This window comes from Octodon degus, unplaced genomic scaffold, assembly GCF_000260255.1.
Source record: "Octodon degus isolate 3935 unplaced genomic scaffold, OctDeg1.0 scaffold00076, whole genome shotgun sequence".
Classification (NCBI taxonomy): domain Eukaryota; kingdom Metazoa; phylum Chordata; class Mammalia; order Rodentia; family Octodontidae; genus Octodon; species Octodon degus.
The window spans coordinates 5374110-5401227 of NW_004524652.1; the positions used below are offsets into that span (position 1 = coordinate 5374110).

General features: G+C 60.9%; 1 protein-coding gene across 10 annotated transcripts in view; it reads left to right on the plus strand.

Moving 5' to 3' along the window:
- The window catches only part of Ncor2 (nuclear receptor corepressor 2), a 125117-nt gene that overhangs the window by 52099 nt on the left and 45900 nt on the right, over positions 1-27118 (plus strand). For 7 of the 10 annotated variants that reach the window (XM_023720546.1, XM_023720538.1, XM_023720544.1 and 4 more), the window contains 11 exons: positions 257-370; positions 3135-3191; positions 6033-6085; positions 11409-11475; positions 13482-13654; positions 13903-13996; positions 15536-15714; positions 17466-17520; positions 19736-19834; positions 25729-25847; positions 26725-26897. In XM_023720546.1, the coding sequence (XP_023576314.1) occupies positions 257-370; positions 3135-3191; positions 6033-6085; positions 11409-11475; positions 13482-13654; positions 13903-13996; positions 15536-15714; positions 17466-17520; positions 19736-19834; positions 25729-25847; positions 26725-26897 (1183 nt within the window). The remainder of the gene's footprint in view (positions 1-256; positions 371-3134; positions 3192-6032; positions 6086-11408; positions 11476-13481; positions 13655-13902; positions 13997-15535; positions 15715-17465; positions 17521-19735; positions 19835-25728; positions 25848-26724; positions 26898-27118) is intronic. The other 3 variants (XM_023720543.1, XM_023720547.1, XM_023720542.1) reach the window with 2 other exon arrangements.

Here is a 27118-nt window from a genome sequence, read left to right on the forward strand (position 1 = left end):
CGTGGGTGTTGCAGCCCCTGCCATCAGGGACGACAGGGCCCGTGAGAGTCCTCCTGCTCCATTGTGCCTCAGCCCAGGGTGCCATCTGAGGAACGGCTGCTGGGACAAGCCTCCCTCCGCAGATGTGGAGCCCCGGGCGACTTAGAGGACGCAGGAGCAGCCTGACATCCTGCGATGACTGTGGGATGGCCGAGGGCTGGCTGTGCCTCTCTCCCACCCAAGGGCGAGGCTCACCTGCCACTGTCCCCTTCCACAGCAACAGCTTGAGGAGGAGGCTGCCAAGCCTCCTGAGCCCGAGAAGCCGGTGTCGCCGCCGCCCATCGAGTCAAAGCACCGCAGCTTGGTACAGATCATCTACGATGAAAACCGGGTACGTCCCTGTCTGCACCAGGCAGCCTCCTCCGTCTCCCGGGCAGGCACCACACGACCGCCTGTGCGCCCGTGTTGCCACTGTGCAGTGGGAGCCTGGCCCCCTCCCGCCTGAAGGCCAGCATTGGCTGAGGGCACAGGCGGGCATTCTGGGAGCTGTTACCATGTGCCCTCTTGGCCCATGGTCCACCAGGGTATTGCAACAGCATAGTGGCCCACCGTGGCTCAGCCCCTTTCTGTCCATCCTGCACGTAGCACTGACACGAAAGTAGGTTCCCTGGTTGTTTCTGTTTTATACACAGAGGAACTGAAGCCCAAAAAGATTGAGTGACCTGCTCGGGGCCAACCCGCCGGGTGTCCGCAGTGTGTGGGGCCTGGTTCTCCAGTAGTGGTCTCCACCGGCCCCTTCTCAGAAGGTGTTCCTTCCCCACCACCCCTTCTTGGGGTTCCTGGTAGGGTTGGCGCTCAGAGCGAGTGGGGTGAGCACGAGGGCCTCGGCTGCCCAGGACCCTGGGAGCCCCGCCCCCCACCGATTGTAGTCTCAGGGACAGGAGAGGAGGCAGGAAACGTTACCTTCCTGGCTAGAAGGATGGAGACAGGAGCCCATGTCTGCATGCTCGGGCTGAGGACAAGTGGGCTCCTGGCCAGCACCAGGCCCCAAGGAAGAGCTCACTGGGGAGGTCCCATCCGGGTTTTCTGCTCGTATTAGAGCCTCACTTTTCTCAGCTTCTGTCAGCCCCATCAGCATAGACTCTAGTGAAGCAGGTGCGTTTGTTCTGTTTTTCCCCTCTGGCAGTCGGGGCTCAGAGAGGACAAGGCCCTAGTGCAGGTGACACAAAAGAGCACTTGGAGAGGCCTTGCACCTGGGTGGGAGAGCAGGTATGGCTGTCTCCAGCCGCTGTCCCACAGGTCCAGGGCGCCCCCTTCTGGCTCTCCGGTTTCCCTTGGCCCCAATGCCTGTTTATTCCGCTGATGGTGAGGGCTGGAAGGTCCCCAAGGGTAGTGTCTTTGGCTGTATTACCCCTGGCTGAATCCAAAGCCCTGGGTCCCCTGCAGTCTGAAGGGGCCCTCTGGAAGGATCTTAGAGCAACTGCAAGGGCAGTGGAGGGGGGGGCGGATATGGCTGGTCCCACCTGAGAGCCCTCTGTTTGGGGGTGTGGGGCTCAGGTGTCCCCTGCCCAGGCTGAGCCTCAGAAGCTGGCGCCTGGCAGCGGGGGGGCCCTTGGCTGCCTGTAGCAGGAGCAGCCAGGACTGAGAGCCCCTTGGGGGATCAGTAGGATTAAATTTTAATCCTCCTCTTTCCCCGCCACTTCCTGCAGGAGGGCGGTGTGTGAGCGGGGAGCGGGGAGATGCAGTCTCCTGTTGGGCAGGGCTGCCTCCCTCCTGCACGCCAGCTCATTCTCCATTCCAAGGAGTGTGTGCAGCCCCACTGTGCCAGGCGCGCTTGCCTTCGGGCTACCGTGCAGGCGGTGCAGGTGCACACAGATGGCAGCGTGAGCTGAGCTGCCAGCCTGACCCAGGGGCCTGGCACCGGGAAGGGAGCCAGGTGGCCAGGAGTTCTGGGAGGTCAAGGCATGCGTGGAGGCCAGGAGCAGGGGGCGGGGGGGACAGACGTCCTTGATCTCTAGGGCAGCGAGGCAGGAGGTGGAGGCTGTGCAGGCCTCGAGGTGAAGGCCAGGCAGTCAGGGGCGGCTGTCGCCAGGGCCACATGAGAGCGCAGGGCAGGAGGCAGGACTGTGGCCGTCTGGAGGAACAGGCACTGGGCAGAGGCCATTCCCCTCAGTGGGGATTGAGGTTCCTGCAGGCCTGAGTCAGCAGGGCCGGCCGTCCTGAGCATGCTGAGGATGCACATTTGCTCCTGTGTGTGCACACATGCATGTGTGGATCAGCCTGAGAGGGGTGGAGGTGGCTATCAAAGTCTTCTTGCAGCCTGCAGCCAAAAGGGGGCCCCCTTGTCCCTCACCCCATCTCTCTGTGCCCTGGTTTCACTGTCTGCAAAATGGGGTGCGCTCAGATCTGCCTGGTGATGTGCTCCCGTGAGGCGGATGCCTTCCCAGGGCTTGGCCATCCTTGCCGTGGGATAGTGGTCACTGGTCTGTGTCTTCGGGACCGGGGTGGCTGTGTCCCAGGGCAGGTGTCCCTTGTCTGCGCATATGCCCAGCATGAGCGTGAGGACCCTAGGCAGCCAGCGTCAGGTGGGCACGGCGTGTCTCTGTCCCTCCGTCCTCCCATCCCACCTCCCGCCCGGAGCAGACGCTGTCCCAGGCTGGTGCTGGTGCCATGCGGGCACAATGTCGCCTTCATGGCTCAGGGCCCTGTGGGGCCCGAGGTCCGGCCTGTTGAATGCGTGTAGGGAGTCCTTTCTGCCGCACGTGGCTGTCTTCCCAATAAGTCCTGGGTCGCGCCTGGGGAGACTGCAGCAGTGGAAAGAATCCCATGATTGTGAAACGCAGGGAGGCTAGCGAGCCTGTCGCCCGTCGCCCCTCCTCCCCCTCCTCCCCTTCCTCCCTCACCCCTGCAGCTCTGAGGCCGCCACACATGCCCAGCTGCTCCCCTGGGAGCTGCGTCCTCATCCCAGCCTGGGGCCTGGGGGTGGTGAGCCAGACACACTGGGGACACCGACCCCAGTGGGCTTTCCAGGGGCACGGAGGGGAGCCAGGGCCCCTGTTTGTGTGGCCAGGGTGGGGGGGTGCTATGTACCATTCCCCCACCAGTGACTGGGATGCCCCATTTCTAATCTTCCCGTGTTTTCTTGGTCACCGCAGAAGAAGGCGGAGGCAGCCCATCGGATTCTGGAGGGCCTGGGGCCCCAGGTGGAGCTGGTGAGTTGGGCACTGGGTGTGGGGGGCACGGGGGTAGGGAGGAGGAAGAGGAGCAGGAAGTTGTCCCCTGCCTGGGCAGTCTCAGTGAGGAGGCAGGAAGTGCAGTCTCCTGATAAGAGGCCTGGGTGTTAGCAGGGGAGGCTGCAGGTCCTGGGCCACCGGCCCACACACGGAGATCCAGCTAGGCGTGAAGACCCCTTCCTCCCAACAGAGGGCTGGGCTAGATTCAGCTCCCAGATCTGCCTCCACATGGCCGTGTGGCCCTGAGCAGGTCTCCCCCCCAGCTCCCTGTGCTTCAGCTGCCTTGGCCGCGAAGCTGGGCCAGTCGCACTGGTCTGGCTGGGACAGTGCAGACTCAGTGCTGAGTCTTCCAGTGCAGGGACCGTGTCTGCCTGTGGCTGTCAGCTGCACTGCAGTCACGGGTGTTGGTCTCACCTCCAGATGGGAAGGAGCCGGCCCATGCATGGAGAAGCAGAAGCTGCTGTCGTCCCTTTGGGGTCCCCAGGCCCCGGATGCAGCATGGGATGATGGTGGTGGAGAGGACTGGGGTGGCTGCCATGGGGGCAGGTGATGGCGACTGGTGCCTGGTGAGCACTGTGCTTGGCTCCGGGAGACGGTCGAGTCTTGGGCCACGTAGGGCTCAGGGCAGCGGGTCGCAGAGAGGCTCATTTATTTTATTTTTCCGGAACCAGGGATTGAACTCAGACCCTTGCACTTGCCAGGGAAGCGCTTATTCTACTGAGCCATCTCCACGGCCCCAAGAGAGGTTCATTTTAGCACAGCATTGAGTGAGGACCCTGCAGGGACGGTGCTGGCCAAGCTACTCGCCTGTTGTGTTTCTGGTGCCCATGGGGTGCCATGGGGTGATAGTCCTCTGTCCTCAGACCCAGGCTGTTCTGTGCTTATGGTACAACTGGTTTGCACCATTTTAAGGCCCACCTGTAAGCTGTGTCCTGCCTCGGTTTACCTTTTTGCCAAACAGGGAAGGCAGGATCGAGGTGCCTCCTGGGGGAATCCCTCTGCCCGTTCCTGGGGAAGACACAGGCCCAAGCTTGCAAGCAGGGAGGGAGGGACAGGACCGACAGTGTCCCCTGGTCCCAGAGGCTTTGGCCTGGGGTGTCCATGGGTCCTAGTGGGGACGGTGCCCGTCTCCCTTGTTCGCTGTCCCCACCCCCTCACCAAGCCTGAGGGGCGAGGCCATGTGGAGGCTGAGAGCACAGCGCTGGTGCTCTTTGTGTCCACAGGCTTGGCTTAGTGGCCTGGGGTGGAGGCAGGGCCCTGCGCTGTGGTGTCCTCATGTCCCCTTGCGGCCTGAGGCTCCAAGACGGCAGTGCCCTGCCCAGGCCATGCAGCAGGCGAGGGGCAGGGTCCATGGAGCTGGCCAGGCCTGGCGGCGGGTGGTGTCTCCCAGTGGCTGTCCTGGGGCTGTGGTTGCTATGTTCCAGCATCAGGAACCAGTTCGTGGGGTCTCTCCTGTGACAGCTCTGGGTGTGACCAGGGACCCTGGTGTTCTGTGATGCCCGGGAGGTGGTGTGGGCTTCAGAGCTGGGTCCCTGAGCCCTTGGTCCAGGCTGGCCAGGGCAGTGGCGAGGGAGGCGGAGGCCACCGTGCTGCTCTGAGTCACGGCTTCCTTCCTGATCGGAGGGTTATTTTAAGCAGTTGGTGTCACCAGTGGGGTGAAGGCTGGGTGACACTCCAACTAGGAGCTGTGCAGCCTGGGGACAGCCCCCATTCCTCATCCTTCTCAGTCGTGCCCCACACTGGTCAGGAGCCAGGCCCTCAGGGGACCCCACCTGCTTCCCAGAACCTCACTCTTTCCGAGCTGCACCACATCACTTCTGCCTAGTGTGCCGTGCATCCCCTGCCTGGTGTAGAGTCAGTATCTTCTGTCCTTCCTGTACCTGGGAGGGCACAGGTCCCCGAGGCCTGGAGGTCGCCTCGGAGCCATAGCCTGGCACTAGCCTATGGAAAAGGTGAGGGAGTCCTGGGGCTCCCCTTGGCCTTGACGTCCCCTTGGCAATGTGCCCCACCCCTCTCTTCCCTAGGCCTGTTGCCATGGTGACAGGGAGCTCCCATGCTGCTCCCAGAGCCTCATTTGCTCCTGCCTCAGTTTACCTGAGGAGCTCTGCTCTCCAGTTGTCATGGGTCAGAGGCTGGCCAGGGGCCCTCTGCCACTTGCAGTGTGCGTCCCTGGACTAGAGCTTGTCATGTGCTCTGGGGCTTGTGTGCTGTGGCCTTGCAGCCCTTCCCAGCCCCTCAGGTTGTGTTTTATCTAAGAAACGGAGGCCAGCCAGCCTCTCCCCTGAGCCCCACATGGACCCTGCTAGGTCCCTGCCTCTTTCCCCAACACTAAACGGTGTGGGAGGTGAGTTCCCTACACAGCAGGGTGGTCGGCGCCAAGGCTGGCATGTTCTGGGCTACTGAGGCCCTGCAAGTGGGTCTTCTTTGTCCTGTGCCCATTCTCTAGGTGGGGAAACTGAGGTCTGTATGTCCAAGGCTTGTGTCCAGGCTCTGGCATGGGTAGGGGCTGCGGTATGTCTTCCCGGGTCATGGTCTGGCCTCCCTGCGGACTGTGTCCCTGACTGTGCTGAGCCTTCCTGAGTCTTTGGCCTTACCACCAGGCCCCATCTGACAACACTATGGTCCCTCCTTGTGGGTCTGGGTGCAGGGACATCTCCGAAGCTGGGGCCCTGGTTTCCATGGTGACCAGGAAGCAGTCTCCACACAGGGTGCCACTGTGAGCCCTGGGCCTGCCCTGGGCAGCCCTGCTGGGGAGCGGTGCCAGGCTCCTGGGTGATGGTGGAGGTGGCCACATTGACTCACATTCTCTCCGCCCCACAGCCCCTGTACAACCAGCCCTCGGACACCCGGCAGTACCACGAGAACATCAAGATGTGAGTACAGCCCTGTGGCCAGCCGGGGTACAGAGCTGGGGTGTGGAGGGTGGGCGGGCCACCAGGCTCCCTGGGGGATGGGCAGAAGGACCTGGGCGAGGAACGTGCATGGGCTCTGATGGGTCCCAGGGTCCACACAGCCTGCTTGGGTGGCAAGAAGCACTGAACAAGGGCCTGGGAGGGGGTGGGTAGCCCAGTGTGACTCAAGGACAAGACCCCTGATGGCAGGTGTCAAGTCAGGTGCCACACACCTTTGGGGGCCCCAAGGCTGTGCTCGGGGCAGTTGGTGCTGTGGGGCTGCTGGAGCGGCCTGGCTCTCCCTCAGGATGCAGTAATGGGAGCCTGGCCTCCTGCCGTGTGGAGGGGTCTTTCCTCATGTCACCATCCAGAACCCTGAAAGGTAAAAGCTGCCACAGGCCTTGCCCTGGTGGCTGAGCTGGCGGTGGGCAGTGAGGTCGGAGAGCAGTGTCTGTCTGTAGGATTGTGGTCTCTTACGTGCTCGTGGCGTGTGTCGGGGTAGAGCTTGGATGCTCACCTGTGACTCGGCAGGGGGACTCGGTGAGTCCAGGTGTGGCTGGAGTGGCAGCATGGACAGGGCGCACTGCTGAACGCCCCCCAGGCCAGGCAGATCCTCTGGGTTTTAGGATGGGGTGGTGTGGGGTGCTGAGTTCCCGTGGCTTTGCGCCCCAGGGGCCCAAGGGAGCTGGGTGTCCCATATCAGTGCTGTCACCCCTGCAGACAGCTGACCTCCCTGCAGTTGTTCAGGGCTTCACTGCCCACCCACCTAGCATTCATTCATGCATCTCTCCGTTCCACTGCATGCCTGGCTGCGTTTTAGGCCTTGGGACAGATCAGAGCCTTGTGTCCCTGTCCTGTCTGGTGCCTCATCACAGAAACATGCTAAGTAACAGAGGGAGCCGCAGCTCACCTAAAGCCCGAGTCACTCACCAGACCTAGTTGCATTTTCACTGTGACCTGTGCCCTTACGCATCTGTGGTGCTGGGGGTCGCACCCAGGCCTTTGTCCTGCGCTGTCCCCAGACTTTCTTATCTTTCGTTTTGAGACAGGGTCTTGTGAAGCCTCTTACGTTGCCCAGGCTGGGCTTGAACTTGTTACCATCCTGCCTCAGCCTCCCAGAGTGCTGGGAGGAAGAGGGTACCACTACACCCAGCTAGGACGAGACTTCTGATAGCCATGTTATTGGGCCAAAATTCTAGGTAGCTTTTGTGGCTCAGAGGAAGCAATATTTTAGGTTGGAAGATGGTGATAGGAGAAGGCAGGGTGGTCAGTGTGAGCAATTGGGGCCAGCGTGAGGCCAAGGGGACTCTGCGGTCTCTGCTGCCACTGGCCAAGGGCAGGAGAGCTGCGGGCAGGGGCAAAAGCAGGGCAGAGGCCTTGGGGCTGGAGCAGGGTGGGGCCCTGGCCGCTCCTGGCTGTGCCCTTTGTGGAGCCCAGTAGCTGTCAGGTTTGCCCCAGAGTGGAGGCCTGAGCCAGGAGCCCGCGGCAGGTCACTCCTGGTGCCTCATCTTCCCACCTGCAAGGTGGGGACAGCATGTCCCAGGACTGCAGGGACCTTGGTTACTGAGTGTTGGTCTGGAAGTGTCTGTGCCCTTCCAGAGACAGAGGGCAGACTCCTTGTTCCTTCAGCAAATGCTCTCTCTCTGGCCACCTCTCTGCTCCCACCTGCGCCAGCACAAGCCCTGGGGACATGGCTGTGACCTCGGCCTGACATTGCAGAAGGGGAGACAGATGCTAGCACGTGACGGATGACAGCCAGTGTGCTGAGCACAGCAGATCGCCCCACGAAGCGGGAGGTTGTCCCCGCGGGCCCAGCCCCGTCACTGTCATCCCCATGTCTTCGTGCCAGGCTGCTGAGGTGGAGCTAATTTCACGCTTGGCTTCCTGCTGCCTGGGCAGTTGGGGACGGACGTGCCGTGGTCACCTGTGCTCCCCCGCTGCTCACCCTCTGCCACCCACTCTGGTGTCAGTGCGGGCTTGGCTCCACAGGGTCACCTGCTGTAGGTTTGGGCTCCGGCCTTGGTGGGGGCGGGGAGGCCTAGGCAGCCCCAGAGGACATCTGATTTCAGACCACAGACCCTCGGTCCTGTGCTCCCTACAGCCTGCTGGCCCCTTCCTGCCCCTGTCTTTCTGCTGTCGCGGGTCCAGGCTTTGCTGAGCAGTTCTCTGGTGTCTGCTGCAACCCCAGGAGCTGCGCAGGGGAACACAGCCAGCCCTCACCTGCAGTCCATCCCTGTCCACCCCTTGGGGACCCAGGTGGTCTCACCATTTGGCACACTAGCAGTCCATCTCCCCGCATCCCTCTTCTGCTCAAACCCCTTCCTCCAGGAGGCTGACCCGATTGCCTGAGAAATAAGGTGGATTTGCAGGCTAAGAGCTCATGAGATGTTACAGAGAGTTTCAGGCCCAGCCTTTCCCAGCCCCAGAATGGGCTGCTTGCTCATCATTGGAAGGGAGAGAAGGCGGTCCCCATCACTCAGCACAGCCACCTGCTGTGTCCGGGTCGGCACTGGTTTTCCCATTGATGTCTCTTTCTACTCTGAGATGCAGCCCAGCTTCCTGCGTGCCCCGCACCTCTGCCCAGGACTGTCCCTCAGTCCTGCTGTTCGTGGGCCCGTCGCTCTGCTCACCTGCGCCCTGTGTGGGTCGGGCGGGCGTTTTCTCGTGCTGCCTTCCAGGAGACCACAGAGGAAGTGAGGCCCCTCAGCCTGTCCCATCTGAGCTTGCACCTTGAGGCTGGCAAGGGTCACTGGGTGTCTGCCAGAAGCCCCCTGTCCGGGTCGCCTTGCTGTTTCCCTGTGTGCTGGGTTGTGTGTGTGTGTGTGTGTGTGTGTGTGTGTGTGTGTGTGTGTTAGTATAGGGTCTCACTACACAGATCAGACTCATAGTGGTTCTCCTGTGTTCAGCCTCCCAAGCACTGGGATTATAGGCATGCACCACCATGCCCAGTCTCAGTCACTGTCTTAGTGCGCCCCAGGTTAGGGCTGGCACAGCATGCTGGGGATTGAACCCTGGTCCCTGTGTCTGCCTAAGTGGGCGCTTTAATCTGTTGAGCTATCTGGCCTGCCCATATGTGGTGTTTTTAGGAATAGAGTTCCCAAGTGCAGCTGGGCGGGCGACAGTTGGGCCCCTGCTTGAGGAAGAGGAGGAGGAAGAAGAGGAGGAGGAGCAGGATGTGAGGACACTAGTGATAACTCCCACCATGCGAGGCGTGGTATCATATGGCTGTCATCCCTGCATTCTGGGAGGCTGAGGCAGGAGAGTCAAAGGTTCCAGCCCAGCCTAGATAGTTAACTTAGTGAGACCAGGCTTCAAAATTAAAAACAAAAAAAATGGGCTGAGGGTGTAGCTCAGTGAAGGCCCTGAGTTCAGTTCTAGTGGTACAGGAAGAACAAGACAAATACAGCAAAGCGTGGTGTGGACCATGAGGCCGAGGAGGACTGTCCAGGCCGCGCTCACTGCCTCTGTGAGCCTGCGCCTCCTCACCCACCCATCCTCCCAGTCGCTGAGTGACCTCTGCAGGCCGCAGGGTGCTTGCCTTTTCACTCTTCGGCTTTTCCAGGCTGGTGCTGCTCACTGCTGCTTGCCTGGCTGCAGCTTGGCACTTCTCGCGTGGAGCTCTTCCCCCAGCCCCCACCCCCGCAGGCCCGGGTGTCCTTGCTTCTAGGCCTTCTGAATTGGGTTTGTTTTTTTTTTCCCCGAATGGGGATTGAACTCAGGCCCTTGCGCTTGCCAGGGAAGCGCTTATTCCACTGAGCCATCTCCCCGGCCCCTTCTAGGCCTTCTGGGTCGTCCGCCTCTTTCCTTTGAAACTCACATCTTTGCTGGATGCACGATTGCCCACAAAGCTGCCTAGTCACCTGGCACATGGCCTGTCCCACGTCCCTCTGCCCCTCCCAGGACCCCCAGCCACTACAGCCTTCCCTCTCTGGACCTCAGCTTCCCTGAGTTTGCTCCTACCCCGCCCTTTGCGCTCCCAGTGTCGCTGCTGGGTCCCCTCCTTTTGGGTGTCCTGAGCTGTCCGTGGTGAGCTTGGACTCCTCAGGCTTCCTGTAGCAGCAGGGTTCAGGTGCCATATGCTCCATCCCCACCCTGCTCACCCACTTGGCTCCCTCATCCAGAGCAGTCCTCACCGGGCCTGCCCCGCTCCCCCGTGTGTCTGTGTGGTGGGCGCATGGAGTGGCTGCTGGTGAAGGCGTGGCTGCGTGGCGTCTGTGGTTCCATTGTGCGGGTGGAGAAGCGAGTGAGGGTGCACCTGAGACTTGGCCAGGTTCCGTGTCATCGGCACGGGGTTCTGGTGATCCAGGACTCCCCATCAGGGCCTAGGTCCCACTTTTCTGTCCCCAACATAGAGGTTCTGGGCCCTGGGCCCTGTGCAGGAAGCCTTCTGGCACAGGCAGCTGGCTGCTGAGCCTTCTGTGGGTATGAATGCCATGAGGTGTGTGGGCGGTGGCTGGGTGGGGGTGCGGCTGGTTTGGGGTGTGCTGTCTGCATCTCTCCAGTGCCTGGGTACACCTGGCACCCTGTGTGCAGTAGAGTTGGTGCAGAGCCAGTGTGTGCCCTGCTCGTCCCCGTCGCTGTCCCCAGGGTCCCACCTGTGTCCCTTTGCACTTCCTGCTCCATCAGTCTGGTCTCCCCAAGTGCTGCTGTGCCCTGCTGCCCAGCCCACCCGTCTCTCCTGCTGGCTCCAGTTTCTCTCCCCATTACCCTCTCACTCCCGCCCCCTCCCCCCTCCTCTGTTTCCTGTCCCTCAGCCCCTCCCTTGGAGCCACAGCTCTAAGGGTCCTGCCATCCCCAGGTCTCCTCTCTCTGCTGTGTCATCCCCAGCTGTCTCAGTTACTCTTTTCTCGTTGCTGGGACAAATACCCGACACCCAAAGTGAAGGAAGGAAAGGTTTATTTAGCTCACAGTCACTGGAGGCTTCAGTCCGTGCTCAGCTGGCTCCAAGGCAGAGCGGCACACAGCAGAGGGCAGCTGTTCATGGCGGCAGCAAAGAGCAAGAGCAGAAAGGAGGAGTAACAGCAACAATGACTACAGAGAGGGAGTCTGTCTCTCTGTTTTCTCTTAATGTTGCATTCAGGCTGTCCGCCTCAGGCTGGGTGGAGCACTCACACACATAATCCCAGCAGTACTAAGACCCATAATCCCAGTGGATCATGAGTTAATCTCAAACTGTAGAAGTCGGCCCCATGACTGCATGAGGCTTTGGGAGGACAACTAGACACAAACCATAACACCAGCACAGCAGGACAGGGTACCCTGAGGTCGAGGCCAGGGACGTCTGACCCCTGTCCACTGTCTCCAGAAACCAGGCCATGCGTAAGAAGCTGATCCTGTACTTCAAGCGGAGGAACCACGCGCGCAAGCAATGGGTGAGTTTGGCAGGGCGGCCCTGGGGCTGCAGCTGCCCTGGGCTGGTGTCAGAACAGGGGCCGGAGAAGCGCCGTCTCCAACCTGCAGGCGGGGTTTGGGACTCGCTGTCATACTTGGCCTCCCTGTGCCTGGCTGGGGCGCCTGAGGGGTCTGGCGACCTCAGCTGCACTCATGACAGGCGTGTCTCTGTGTGGCCCCCTGGCTGTGCAGGTGGGACGTGGACCCTTGGAGCCAGAGGCTGCTGGGGTACAGTGGGGTGGGTGAGGCCCAGGAAGTCCTGCGCTCTTCCCCTGCCCCTGCACCCTGACTCAGAGTTAGGTACGCTGGGCTCTGCTGTCAGCTCAGTCCTACCTGGTGTAGGCTGGTCTGTGGTGTATAGTTGGTACCAGCTAAGTGCTGCCTGAGATGAAGTGGACGCTGGCTGAGTTGAGCTGGGTGGAGCAGGCATCACGGAGAGAAGCAGTCATTGAGCCAGGGTCAGGGCCAACCCGCCTCAGGCTGCTCCCCAGCCACGTGCCCAGAGGGGAAACTGAGGCAGGGAACGGCAGAGTGACTTGTCCTGTGCCACACAGTCCGGGGTCCAGGTTGGGGCCAAGGCTGCCTGGTCCCCAGTCTAGGAAGCAGGTTTTACACGGGGGGCTCACAGCTGCCCCTGGAGGGCACAGCAAGTGGGCTGCTGTGTGCAGCTCTGCAGGCAGGTCGGATTCAGGGCAGGGCCAGGCGTGGAGTCACGGATTGGGTCACCTTGGGACACAGTCCCTCCGTGGGGTGCCACGCTTAGACCTTAGTCTCCGAACAGTGAGATGTATTGATTGCCAATAAAGAACACAGGAGTATTCCGTTACGACAAGAGAACGCTTGGTGCTCACAGCTGATCTTCCCATCTCAGCCCTGCCACCAGTCCCCAGTGTCCCTGTGGGGCTGAGGGCGGGGGAGGGGAGTGATGGCAGTCACATGTCACAGCACCCGTGTGGCTGCTGAGCAGAACTAGGGGCTGTGGAGTGAGGGGGTTGGGTTCTTAGAAATTGAGCTGAGTGTGGTAGTGCCCCTGAGGTCGCTGTGCGGAGAGGCCGAGGCAGAGGGTTGCAAGTGGGGCCCCAGTCTGGGTGACTTCATGAGGCCCTGTCTCAGAAGGACAAAACTGGGCGGGGGACAGTGCTCGATGCAGAAGCCCTGGGCTCAATCCCTAGTGCTGCAAAATGTAAAATAAATAAAAATAAATTAGTTGAAAAGGTCCCTGTGGGTCTGGCAGGAAGCTGGCGCCTGAGAGATGGAGACGCGGCTGGCTGCAGGCCTGGCTCCCTCTTGGGAACATGGGTGGCTTTGCAGCCCGGTTGAACCTCTCAGCAGGCGAGGTGCTCCCGAGCTCAGAGTCGATGCCCACCTGAGGCCACAGGTGCCCTTGGTCAGGAGCCCAGTTGCCTTTTGGGGCTGCCCGGCGGTGCGGGGCTTAAGGGAATGCTCAGGGCTCTGGCTCTGCCCCAGACCCATCAAACGAAGAGAAGCAGGCAAAGCCAGGGCAGGGGCATGCAGACCCCAGGATCAGAGGAGCCTTCTGATTCCTGGAGGGCGCCTCTGAGACCTCATACCCCACCCTTCCGCGGCTGGCAGAGGTGGGGTGACAGAGTCCTCTGTAGCCAGTGCCGTCCCTGGGTGCCAACCTGGGTACCAGGCTGTGTGGCAGGCAGACCCTGGGGAAGAGTGCCTTGTGTTGGGCACAGGCAGAAGGAGGTGTGGCCTGGCTGAGCCCAAATTCTTGATTCCATGTGATGCTTCCCTCTGCTCTGGGTGAGGGCCCTGAAGAGGCCAGGATTAAGTGGCCATTTCCATGAAGGAGGTGGCCTCGTCCCCTCGGGATGCCGTGGGTTGCTTCATGGTCCAGCGGCCCTGCGTCTGTCCTGTTCGCTCGTGTGACCCTGTCTGTACCAGGCGTCCCTGCGTCCCCGGAACAGGTGGAGGGTTGGCTCGGGTACCCGCGCCCCTCAGTGCCTCTGTGTCCCCTCAGGAGCAGAAGTTCTGCCAGCGCTATGACCAGCTCATGGAGGCTTGGGAGAAGAAAGTGGAGCGCATCGAGAACAACCCGCGGCGCCGTGCCAAGGAGAGCAAGGTGCGCGAGTACTACGAGAAGCAGTTCCCCGAGATCCGCAAGCAGCGCGAGCTGCAGGAGCGCATGCAGAGGTGAGCTGGGGCTCGGGCTGGGGCCCTCCTGCCTCTGCCTCCCGCTCGCTGGGGTCGCACCGTGTGCCCAGGCGGTGGGGGTGTTACATCTTTTTCCCAGTTACGAGGGAGGAAATGGAGGCACTGGGACTTCCTCCAGAGACGAGGTGGAGCTGGGGTGTGAGCTTGGCTCTGTGCCAGGTGCCCTGTGCTGCCCCAGCTCTCCTGCAAGCAAGGGATGGTCCTGAGTGTGTCCCTTTGGTCCCCAGCAGGGTGGGGCAGCGGGGCAGTGGGCTCTCCATGTCGGCTGCCCGCAGCGAGCACGAGGTGTCGGAGATCATTGACGGCCTATCTGAGCAGGAGGTGAGTCCCATCCACATCCATCCAGTCCTGTCCAGCTGCAGGGAGGAGGGGCCCTGGGAAGAATGGATTCACCCCTCAGGATTTTGTCTAAGGTGCTGGGGTGCTGTTTCCTCTGGCACCCCGGAGGATGCAGTCTGGGATGCCGTGACTGCCCAGTGCCAAGGCTGGGGTCAGTACCACGTCTGGCTCTACCCCTCAGCCTTTCGGTGTTTCTCGTTGTCTGAACTGGCTGGTGCCTGCAGGTGGGAGGGGCTGGGGTACAGTGACAGATCTGGCCTCCCGGGACCCCAGGCAGAGGCCTTTTCACAGGAGCTGCAGTCCCTGGTCCCCTCCAGCCTTTGGCCTCTCAGGGCCAGCCGAGTTGACCCTGGCTGTGATCACGGGGCCAGATGGCCAGGAAGCAGAGAATTTGGGCTCTCTTGCAGAAGAAGCTGGCCTCTGGCTGTCCCCTCCCAGGTCTTGTGGGTCAGGCCCTCAGTTGACATTTCCCCTGTGCCTGACACCCTGCTGGCCTCAGGAGGCCATGCACGCAGGGGCCGAGTGCTTTCTCCTTGGGGACTGTCCCTGTGAGAGGGTCTTAGCATGCAGCCCTGTCCAGCCCAGCTCCCTGCAGCTGTTGACGCTGAAATTGTTTGAAATGAGATCCAAGAAAACTCAGTCCCTCCATTGGGCAGGGCAGGTCAGGAGCCTTCGAGCCCCAGTGCTCAGGGCCCCATGCAGGACCGGATGGGTGGGGCCTTCTAAGGGCGGGTGCCTTCCACCAAGTGGTCACTCTCAACACCACCCTTGGCCGGGTCAGGGGAGAGGTGCTGGCCAAACTCTGCTTTCTCCAAGTGGGGGCTGGAGGCTCCTGGAGCAGGGGACAGTCACTGCCTGTCCTCTAAGGGCTCAGCAGCCAAACACATGCTCCTGGTGGCCTGCGCCCCGCACTGGGTAAGAACAGGGCCCCACTCTGCTTTGTGGTTGGGAGGCTGAGCCAGGAGGTGGGGTGTGGGCGGCTGGATCATTTGACCTGGCTGCCCTTGGCTGGCGAAGCCCTGGCTGCCTCTAGAGGTGGGTCATTAATCACCACTAATTGCTGGTCATGGAGACCTGGGGCAACTTGGCGCCTCCCCGGGGTCATCCTGAGGCGGGGAGGAGCTCACACCTCTTGTTGAGTAGCCCCCGCCCCTGTGGTGTTGAGGTATCCCCAGCTCCGGCCAACCCCCCCCCCCCGGGGGGGGGAGGCTATCCCCAGGTCCATGGCATCTGGACGGAGTGCCACCTGCCTGTGGGCTGCAGTCTCCCTGTTGTGTCTCACAGTGTCTGCCTCTCTAGGGGAGATTCACAGCCCCCTCTGGCTGCATATGAGGGCTGCTGGCTGCGTTTAATGTACAGTCAGCTGTCCATAAGCCTGTCCACTGCCTGCTGCCCGCCCTCCCCCAGCCATGGCCCAGGCTGCGCCTCCTCGTGTGCATCTCTGGACGCCCACACCCCTGCGCGGCTCCCCCGCACCCTTCCCCCTCGGGCGTCTCCAGTCCTGCCCTGCTGTGCCCACAGAACCTGGAGAAGCAGATGCGGCAGCTGGCCGTGATCCCGCCCATGCTGTACGATGCCGATCAGCAGCGCATCAAGTTCATCAACATGAATGGGCTCATGGATGACCCCATGAAGGTGTACAAGGACCGCCAGGTCACGAACATGTGGAGCGAGCAGGAGAAGGAGACCTTCAGGGAGAAGTGAGTCTGCGCCTTGCCGCCCTCTGCCGTCCGTCCGCTCGTCTCCATCCTTGCGGGTGCAAAGCACAGGGCTCTGGAGGCCGTGTGTCTACTAAGTGTCTGCCGTGTCCGGTCACGCTCTGAGTCCTAGGGTGGACATGACTTCTGGGAGACTGTTCAGCCCGGTCCTCTGTGGAGGTGGCTGTGTGTGGGGCGCTGTGGTCACAAGTGGATGCTGCTGAGCTTTGTTGTCATTTTGAGACAGGGTCTCACTATGCAGTTATTTCAGGCTGGTCTTAAGCTTGCTTTGTAGCCCAGATTGGTCTCAAACTCACAACCATCTTCCTGCCTCAGCCTCTCCAGTGCTGGGGTGACAGGTGTGCACCTCCACGCCCAGTGTGCCTGGCTGTTGCTCTAACTGAGCCCACCCTGGCCCCAGGAGCCCCTTTGTCTCAGAGCCGCTGTTGTCGCGCAGCCTTGGGCTGGTACTCTGCCATGTCCCCCGAGTGGGAGGGAGAGCGTATCCCTCTTGCCCCTCACAGCCGGCCATCTGAGCTGTGAGACACAGGCACAGAGAGGTTACTCCACTCGCAGAGGCCGCGTGATGTGTGCTCTTCCCAGAGGGAGGGTAGGGGATGAGAAGCAGGCGCTGCCTAGTGCGGAGGCCGTGCGGGGCCTGGATAACTGTTCTGGGAGGACAGTATGCAGCCCTTGGGAGGAAGAAAGACCTCATCCCCCAGAAAACTCAGAGCGGGGTCCACGTGGACCGCACTCCATGGTGGGGTGCAGGGTGTGATGTGGGCCTGGGCCTCCACACCGTTGGGTCTGTGATCACTTCCACCTAATGGCCAGACTGGCCCCCGCCCAGGGGCACCTGAGAACCCGAGGAAGGCGGGAAGAGTGGAGACACAGTTGTGGGCCTCCCTACTGGCCGTGCTGCTGTAGTGGATCCATTGTCTGTTGAAGGACCAGTGTCTGGGTTGCCCCTTCACCTGAAAAGAATGTTCTAGTAGCCCCAGAAGAAAGGGTTCTGAGCTGCTCTGGATTCCCTGGTGTCTGGCTGGGAGTGGGCAGGCCACTGGCCTTTTGCCTGGCCACCTGGTGGCAGCATTTGGAGACCTCCCTGGCCAGTTCTCTGGTGGGAGCTGCACCCTGCCCTGCTGGTCAGGGGCTTCTCTGTCCTTGAGAGCCCATGGGTGGCAGGTTGCAGGGACCCTGGGGTCAGGCCCAGCAGCTCCACACTGTGGAGTTGCTCTCTGGGTTGGCCCCGCCCCTGCCCTGCCACCCTTGCCCCCTTGGTCCTGACTTCAGCCTGACACAGTGCACTCCTGGTGACTGTCTGGGCTCCCAGGAAGAGAGCGCCAGCCCCCACCACCGCCTCGGGCTGTGTGCGCTTACACCTCCTGCCAGCCGGCTCCTCCTGCCCACGGCACCAGGCCCTCTCAGAGGCCCAGTGCTGTGGCACAACCTCATCCAGAGCAGGCTGTGTGGGCTGGGCAAAGCCCAGCTTCCCAGCGCCAGCCAAGGAGAGGGACAGTAGACAGCACTGGGATGTCCCACCTGCCAAAGGCTGCATAAAGCCCTTGTTTCCTGGAAGCCACTTGAAACAAATCCATTTCAAAGGCGTGAGGCTGTGACTCAAGCGGGAAGCTCTGCAGGTCCCCACCCCCACCCCACCTGTATCACACCCAGGCAGGGCGGTGCCCAACAAGCCCGGCCCCACTTGGCCTGCGCCCAGGCACTCACAGCCGCCCTCCTCCTCCTCCCCACAGATTCATGCAGCACCCCAAGAACTTCGGCCTGATCGCCTCGTTCCTGGAGAGGAAGGTAAGTCCCCTGGCTGCCTGCTGTCCTGCTTTGTGTCTTCTTGTGGTCCTTGTCCTGGGCCGGTGTCTGGGCCACTGGACACCCTCCTCACACCCGAGGCCCCTGTCATCAAGTCCTCCTGCCTATCCACTGCCTGGAGATGCTCAGGCCCTGCCTCAGGGCCTGGTCAGATGAAAGCACTAGGATGCCCTCGGTGAGCAGATAGCCCTAGGGACTCCCTGGAGTCCCAGGTGCCTGACTCCTCAGAGGTGGCGCTGAGCATCCAGGGAGATTGGGGACAGAGCAGGCGGGTGTGGTGAACCACCAGAAACAGGGCAGTGACCTCGCCAGGCCTCTGTCCTGGTCACCGTATGCTTCTCCCCAAAGCCAGGTCACACCACCTGTAGAGCTACCTTGAGGCTCATGCTCCATGCTGAGCGGGGAGCCACGGTCCTTGGCTCTAGAGGTCAGAGACCTGAATATCCTCAGAGTGGCCAGCTCTCTGCCCATGCAGCTGGGTGGCCATTGCCCCTCGGCTGGCAGTGGCAGAGATGGCGTTGTGGGTGATGCTGGTATCAACCGCAGTCACCAACATTGTGGGGTACAGCAGGATGGGTGGCTGCCCGCGGGAACCCTGTCAGGCCTACAGTCTATGTGGGCCACGCAGGCGGCTGGTTCAGAGGGTGACTGTGGTCCCCATGGCTGCCTGTGACAGGCTGATGACCTCCGAGGAGGCGGGTGGGACAAGTGAGGGACAGCTCTGCGCCTGAAAAACCAGTGTGGCAGAGACGCCCTATAAATAGCTCTCTCTGAGTTAGTGACTACAGCCGCGGGTGTGGACGCTGCAGATGCTGGCGGGACTCCTAGGACTCAGAGGTGGGGATTGAGCAACGCAGCATGGTAGAGGGGCAGGAGGGGATGGCGGTCCCGGCAGAGCGAGTGGGCGTCGAGGCATCCTTGGCCAAGAGCCACTAGGGCAGTGGAGACATCAGCGAGCTCCCGGGGGCTGGCAGGTGACAGGGAGGTGACAGCGGTGGGACTAGTGACAACAGGCAGAGAGTGAGGCTGACACTGCACTGTGAGGCCCCTGCCACCTGCCCCCCTCTGCCTGGAGCAGGTCACCTGTGTCCCACAGGGTCTAACGCCCGCTCGGCCAGTCCACACATGTTCTATGTGGGCCTCTAATTAGAAAATGTCCTAGCCGAGCGTGCGGATGCTTGCTCGTAATCCCAGTGCTCCAGGAGGCTGAGGCAGGAAGAATCTGATCTGAGAGCAAAATAAGGGCTGTGGGTGTAGCTTAGGGCAGAGGCCCTGCATTCAGTTCCCAGTGCTATAAAGGAAAAAGTCTAGGTGGATTGGGGCCTCCTGTGAGAAAGCCTGTGTTGGTGGCCTGTTCCAGGAAGTGGCCTGCTAGGGCAGCAGTGGCATCCGGGATCAGCACTGGACCTATTTTGGGGCCATGTGCTTGGTGTCTCGGGAGTGTTCGCAGCAGTGACTCTGTGTTCTGAGGCACAAGGAGGCCACCAGAGCTCAGACCTCGCCCACACGGGGAGTCCAGGCAGAGGGAGAAGCAGTGCTTGATGTGTGACACAGGGACTGAGTCCCTGGTGCTTGTGTGGTAGCTATCAGGAGAGGGAGGCTGAGGCCAGAGACCAGAGTCCCAGGCCCTGATTTCACAGTGGCCTGAGCACAGCCGCTGTCACCGCCAACAGTAGCAGGGCAGCACTGGTCTGGAAAGCCACTGCTTCTCGTTTCCCCGTGTGTGTCCCACGCCTCCTGGCTATCAGTGAGCTTTTTGATCTTCATGACAGTTCTGGGAGGCGTGTATGTTAGCATCTCCATCTTACGGACTGAAAGACCAAGGTGCAGAGGTTAGGTCACTGCTGCCAGTCACCCGCCTGGTCCAAGGAGGAGCTGGACTTTGAACCCAGGCCTCTGGCTCCTGCATCAAATGTCCATGCCTCAAGGGCAGGTGAGCTAGCCCGTCGGACTAAGCATCTGCTTAGGGCTCAGGGGCCAGGTTTGATCCCTGACCACCACATGCTGCGCTGGCCCCACCCCTGGGCACACTGAGCTGGCAACTGAGTCTGGGCGTGGTGGGGCACGCCTGTAATCCCAGTACTGGGGAGTCTGAAAACAGGAGAATCACCATGAGTTGGAGCTGCATAGTGAGACCCTGCACAAAAAAAAAAAAAAAAAAAAAAAGTCCATGCCTCAGTGCTCTCTGTCCCTGCAGACGGTGGCCGAGTGCGTCCTCTACTACTACCTGACCAAGAAGAACGAGAACTATAAGAGCCTGGTGAGGCGGAGCTACCGGCGCCGCGGCAAGAGCCAGGTGAGCACTGGGGCGCAGTGGCCAGCAGGGAAACCCTTGGGGGATGCCTGTCCTCCTGGCCTATCTAGCAGCGGGGTGGAGCTGGGGGACAACGTCACTTATGTCCTCAGTCTGGAAAATCCCTGGTCCCCTGGCCCAGTGTACTGTGGTTGCTGTGTGTCTGAAGAGCCATGGTCCTAAAGTGAGGGCTCCCAGGAGTGTATGGCAGGGGAGGGCGCTTTCAATTTTAGTAGCGTGGTGTGTTTGTTTTCATGGATCTTTGAGAGGGAAAAATAGGCAGAGGTGAGCATTGTCGCTGGCCACACAAATGCCAGAGGTGGGAGGAGGCAGGTGAAGTGGGAGGGCAGGTCGTGCTGGAAGGCTCCGGCCAGCCCCTGCCTGGTGATACCAATGAAGTTTCATTGGAACATGGCCACCATCATTCTGGTGCACATGACCATGGCAGCTGTGTGTCTCTCTGCCCCTGTGACAAGAACTGTGGCCTGTGGAGCCAAAAATCCTCAGGCCCTTTATGGGAAACATTGGCAGGCCTTTGCGTCAGAGGGGGAAGTTGGTTCGGAAACACTGTGTGAATGATTGCAAAGGTTTGGGGGTCAGTGGTGCTTGCCAATTTGTTGACAGGGCTGAAGCAGCCCTGGCCGCCTGCTGAGTGTCCTGGCATGTTGCCCGGGACCGAGGCCCTCTCCTGTCCCTGTGGATGAGTGAGGGCGGCTGCTTTGGTTTGCGGCTGGGGCTTCCTTGCTGATGGAAGCCTGAGACGGTCTTGGTGGCACAGGCAGAGTGATGCGGAGACCTGACGGTGGCTCTGGGGAAGAGGAGGGACACAGGAGACTTTGCTAGATCAGAGGGAGAAGGGCAAGCCAGTGCCAAGTGGGACAGCGTGCCCTGAGGCCCTGGGTACCAAGGCAGTGAGAGGAGGGGCTGCGGGCCTACAAGTGTCTGCAGAACATTGTGTGAGGCGGGGGGAGGTGTAGACCCTTCAGCCTTCCGGGCCTCCTCCTGCGCCTTCGTGGGCATAGAGGGTGGGCTCAGCAGGACCCTGGCAGTGGCCGGCTGCGGGCATTGGGGAGGAAGGGCCCAGTGCCCTGCTGGGCTCGCAGTGTGGGGAGGAGGCAGATCCTTTCTACTGGGCCGGGCTGAGGGACAAGACTGAGGAAACAGAGCCGCTTTCTCTTTCTCTCTCTCTCTCTTTTTTTTTGTATTTAGTACAGGGTCTACAGGATCTTACCGCATAGATCACACTCGTAGTGATCCTCTTGTTTTCAGCCTCCCCAGTGCTGGGATTACAGGCACATGCCACCACGCCCAGTCTCAATCTGTGTCTCATTGTGCCCTGGGGGCAGGGCCAGCACTACATGCCGGGGCTCGAACCCCAGTTCCTGTGCTCTGCCTAAGCAGGGGCGTAAGTCCACTGGGCTGTCTGGCTGGCCCAGGGATCCACTTTCTGCCCCGCCCTGTGGCTAGGGCAATAGGGATTGTGCTCTGCCCCAGGCAACAAGTGGTAGTTTAGCCTCTCTTTCCTGTGACCCTGGGTTCAGGGACATCTAGCGCTGTTGGGGTCCCAAGTCCCTCCCTGCCCTATGTCTCACGTGGACAGAGAGAAGTGGCTCGGTCCTTGGTGACCTACTGGCCGGAGCACCTGGTTTGCCACATTTGCCCTGTGTGCCTTTGGGCGGTCTCCGGGGAGGTGAGCTGCCTAGGACCGGGGCCGACCTCTGCCCTCCCAGGGCCAGTGCTCAGTGTCTCTGTAGCCCCTGCTGGTCACCGTGAGCGCAGAGCTTCTAGGGCCCTGACTACCGAATAGGCAGACGGATGGACAGACGCCAGACAGACTTCCCAGCCATGCCAGCCACACAGGCCTCAGGTTCCCTCCTGCCTTCCCAGCCCCAGACGCCAGAATGCGCAGGGGCAGGAGCTCGGCCCGGGGGAGAGAGGCCGAGTCTTCTTGCTGTCACACTTTGGGGCTCCCTGCGCCCCCAGCTCCTGGCCCTGTTCCCCGTCACAGACCACCCAGCCCTGTTCCTTTGCTGCGGCTGCCTAGCAGCTCGAACATTGGTGGCCGTGAGGGACAGGTTTCAACAGCAAATGCAAGTTGATTAAGCTACGAAGTTCGAGGATTTCCTTTCTTTTTTTTTTTTTTTTTTTTTTTTTTTCAGAACCAGGGATTGAACTCAGGCCCTTGCGCTTGCCAGGGAAGCGCTTATTCCACTGAGCCATCTCCCCAGCCCTTCCTTTCATTTTTAAAAACTCACCTAAAAAAACAAAACAAAACAAAACTCACCTCGATTTAAGAACCAGTTACTTTTTCTCTGAACACGGTTTCTAGCGCATCATCAGAAGGGTCAGAAGGCTGGGCAGCATAGGGCAGCTTGGTGAGTCTGCCGAGATGAGACCGGATGGGGGTTGTAAGGCCAGCCCAGCCCTAACCCTAGCGCTAATCCTAACCCTAACCCTGCCCCGACAGAACTCTGACCCTATCCTGATCCTAACCCTAACTGCTAACGCTATCCTAACCATAAGCCTTGATCCTGATTTTAGTCCTAATGCTAACTCGACCCTAGCCATAATCCTTAACCCCGACTTCAGTGTTAACTCTAACATTGCCCTAACCATAACTCCTGACCCTAGCACTTAACTCTACCCTAACTGTGACCTTAACTCTGACCCTAATCCTAAAGCTAATACTACATAAACCATAATCCCTAATCTGAACCCTAACCCTACTCTAACGGTAATCCCAACCCTACCTTAATCCTAACCCCTAACCAGTGTGCTGGTCTAAAGACCCCATGTGGACATAGGTGGTGGCAGGCACAGGCAGCCACCCCTTCCTTGATAGCCAGGACTTTCAGGCTGACCACAGGTCCCCTCTTCCTCTTCAGCCAACCCTCAGCCCACCCCTGGCAGCATGGCGCCACCGAGCACATGGCCCGCCTGCCTTTCCTGCAGCTGCCCTGTCACCTGTCCACATTCCTCTCTGCTCCTCCCCTTCCTTGAGCTCCTGGGAGAACAGAGCGCAGCTGCATCGACAGCCCAGGCCCGGCTGCTGCTCTCTGGAGCAGCCCAGGAAGGTGGTGACTGGCTCTGTCTGGCTGGCAGGAGCCAGACGGGCACTACATCCAGAGACAGCCAGAAGCTGGTGCTCAGTGCCACAGCTGGCTGGGGTTGGCCAGATCCTGCTGTAAGGGCATAGATGCTAGCGGGACCCCAGTAGGCCAGGCTTGGGCCCTGCCCTGGAGACACTTAAGGTAGAAGTGCTGACTGCCACAGGGCAGGAGGGGGCACTATTTGGCCCTCACCTCTGTGGCTGTGTCCCTGGGCTGCTTTGGACTCTCCCTGTCTCTGCCGTTCCTGCAGCACAGCTCCTGGGGCCCAGCAGCCCTGAGTGTCCATCTCTCTTTCTCGGTGTGTCTCCGTGTCGGTGTCTCTCATTCCCCCTCTTGCTCTCTCTTGGTCCCCTTTCAGGTGCCTCCCCTTTCTGGGTGGCTGGTGAGTACAGGGGCTGCTGGATGTGGCCACAGAGAGGCTGTGGTGCCTCAGCCTAGCGCAGTTCCTGTGGCTCTGGGCCATGCTGCCGCTGATGGCCCGAGTGGTTTCCCTGCCCTGCCCACTCCGTGGACCCTCCAATGCCCTGCAGGGTGGTCCTGGCACCTGGGTGTCTGGGGCCTGCACAGGATGTGCATGCGTTGGGCGCCAGCTGTATGTTGTGGCAGTGACTCCACCTTTGGAGGGTGACCCCTCCTTTCCTGCCTGTTGTCACTGTGGTTGGGCACTCGGGCCTGGGGCTTTGTGGGTCTCCTGTACTACCATGTGTACACGTGCTGTTGCCTGAGTTGCCAGGCTAGTCCCTGGCCCAGGATGGGGTCCCCCTCCCCTACCTTAATGGATTGTGGGGGCATCAAGAATGCTGTGACCCTACAGGGTACCCAAACTGTGCACTTCCCTGCAGTTAGACTTCCGGTCTCCTTGGGGTCAGGGCTGATGGGGGGTGCCTGTGGGAGCCATGCCTGAAGCCCAGAGTGGGTGTCCTCCTTGAGGCCCCGGCTGCCCTTCACGGAGGTCCCCACTCAGCCCTGAGCTGAGCAGGCGCTGTGGGCTAATGGCGGAGGTTGGGCTGTGTCCTTTCTCCAGGAGCCTGGCGCATCCCCTGCAGGTGGCTGTGCATCTGCATGTTTGCGGAGCTATGCCTTGTGCACAGGCATGTGCTTGCCCACCTGAAGAAGTCACTGAGGTTCCTCAGCCGATCTCTGCAAGGCAGTGCGGGTCTGGGCCCTGCAGGCCCCTCTAGCCCTCTGCTTAGCCTTTATCTCCATGGTGACGGTGACAACTTGCAGGCCTGGGAAGGGTGTAAGGTCACCATAGAACCCTGGAGGGGAAGTTCTGGCTGGGACTGGGGTTCGGGCGTCTCATGGCCACCTTTGCTGTGTCCATCAAAGGGCTTGGCCTGCCCTGGTGTCCTCACCCAGTGCCCACCCCACTGCATCCATGGGTGGAGGGTCTGTGGGTCAGGTCCTTTGGGTAGCACATCCACCGTGCCGACCATGCAGCTTGGCTGGGGTGCTGTCCTCCTTCCGAGCTTCTGTGTTGGGGTGGAGGGAAGGCAAGCCAAGACACAGGCACCTTAGACCACCCGGACCTGTCCTCAACATAACCTGGCCGAGGGGCTCCAGGGAACCGTCTACCTGCAGTGACCCAGGGACACATGGGGTCAGCTGAGTGTGTTGGACTGTGGCCCCTGCCCCCATTGATGCGCACTTGAAGGACCATGTGACCCACCTGGCTGCCTGGGGTTGGAGGAAGCCAGGCATGGGGGGTGGGGCCTGTGGCTTCTGGTGCCTCTCCTAACCCTCTCCTGCCTCCACCATCTCTCCTGTCCCAGCTCCATTCCTAGGAGTGAGTGACCTGGTTTGGTTGGTGAGCTCTGCAGCCCCTGCACCTGGAGCTCGCTAAGAGGCTGTGTGTCAGTATGGCCAGAGGCTAGCCTGCAGGTGGGCAGCACGGAGTGGGTGGTGGGCACACCTTGCCCACAAGCCACTGGGGACCACAGGGAGGCATTGAGCTCCGCGCAGAGGCATTGATGAGAAGGAATGGTGTTGGAGAGGAGCAGCCCAGTGAGGCACAGTGTGTGCAAAGGGCCTGAGGCAAGGGCGGCCCCATGCAAGGGCTGGAGGGTGAAAGATGAGACAGCCCGTCAGGTGGCGCTGCACCTGGCTGGTGAGCATTCTTACCAATGTTTTTTTTTTCTGAAAGCAGCATCCCTGCGGGCAGCACCAGTGGCCTGGCCAACCATAGCTCCTGTGGGTTCCGCGGGCTCCCAACAGCTTGAGGGGGGTATGGCGTCCAGAGAGCACAGGGAGTCCTGGTGGGGAGCTCTGAGGTGCCAGGGCCCTGGGGTCCTGGTTCTGAAAGGAGGTGCGAGACCACCGGGGCTGAGGTCCCGGGTGTGCCTGGTTTGTGCACAGCCGCTGCCTGGGAGCTGTTGGAAATGCAGTGCCAAGCCTGGTCCACAGCCCTGAGTGCAAATGTGAGCACCTTTTGAGTCTGGCCCTGCTAAGTCCCTCAGATACCCAAAATGGGTCTCTAACTTGGAGTGCTCTTGCCCAGCCTCTCAGAGTGCTGGGGTGACAGGTGTGTGGCACTATGCTTTGCTTATGTACCCATTTCTGAGGTGAAGAAATCTGAACACATAGTTAAGGTCTTTCTCTAGGAGGCATGAACAGAACTGGGGTCCAACTCCAGCTCCCCCTGGGCTGCAGAGCTGTCCTAGTGCGCAGCCTCCTCCCTCTATTGGAGCCCAGCCTCCGTGCCCGCCCCTCCTCCCAACCCCGCGTGCCCAGGTGTGGATAGAGATACAGAGATGTGCCCGCCTCACCACTCTCCTCTCCCCACGGCAGCAGCAGCAGCCCCCGCCGCCCCCACGCAGCAGCCAGGAGGAGAAGGAGGAGAAGGAGAAGGAGGCCGAGAAGGAGGAGGAGAAGCCAGACGTGGAGAACGGCAAGGAGGAGCTCATCAAGTAAGGCTCGGACCGCGGCCACCCAGAAGCTGCTGCTTCCCTTTCTGTCTTTATCTCCTGGAGCCCTGTGAGGCCAGTGGCTCCTTGGAGCTCTGCTGCTGGGCTGGGAGACGCAGGAGCAACTTGGCAACTGCGGTGGCTGCCACTCCCTCCCCTTCCTCTTCCTCCTCCATCTCTGACCTCTGGTGGAGGTGTCTCAGGATACTGAGGCAGGATGGCATCCAGCAGAGGTGGTGGAGGGGGCAGCCCTCTGGATGCCAGGTACCTGCCTTAGACCAGGAATGCACTCCCATCAGGCCCTGCAGGAGAGATGGGGAGGCCTACCAGGCCACGCCGCCCTGAGCCAGCCTCCCAAAAAGCCCCAGGGACAGAGGTCCTGTGCCTATGCCCCTGGGCCTGGTGCAGCACCAGTGGAGTGCCCCAGGGGGACATGAGGGTACCGGAGTGGGGTGTGGATGCTTAGAGCTCTGTGGAAGGCGTCCCCATGGGGAGCAGAGTGGCCTTGGGGCTGCTACCAGCCATGTCCTCTTCTGCTCGCCAAGTGCTGGTGTGGGCAGCAGTGCTTCACACGGAGACGACAGCCCGTGTCTCCCAGGGGACAATGTACCTTGCAGAAAGTGTTTGGCTTTTCCCAGTGGAGAAGCCGCCCCTGCGAGCCCCAGGCCTCGCACGCACAGGCCTAACACAGTCAGTCAGTGGCTCGCAGCTGCCCCATGCGTAAGCTGGGCTCATGGGTCTCTAGCATCCCAGCCTGCCCGGCCCAGCCTCACCCTTTTTCCGGCTGCTGAGTTGCAGGGGTCTCCTCCCACCGACTAGGAGCAGATGGATGTGACTGTACAGGCCCTGCTAGTACATCTCCATCCTCCTCGGCCTTCAGGGAGAAGACGGACGACACCTCTGGAGAGGATAACGATGAGAGGGAGGCGGTGGCCTCCAAGGGCCGCAAAACTGCCAACAGCCAGGGCCGGCGCAAGGGCCGCATCACACGCTCCATGGCCAATGAAGCCAACAATGACGAGGCCGTCACCCCACAGCAGAGCGCCGAGCTGGGTGAGGGGTGGGGCCGGGCTGGGGCAGGGACACTGGGCCTCTTCAGCTTCCCTGTGGCCCGATCCTAGCACTGCCCTGACCCTGTGGTGCAGGAAGAGTCTAGGAGCAGACCTGGGAGGTGGGCATTTTTTTTTGGTGCCAAGAATCAAACTCAGGACCTTGTGCTTGCCAGGCAGACACCATGCCACTGAGCTGTATTCCCAGCCCAGCCACCCTGAGTC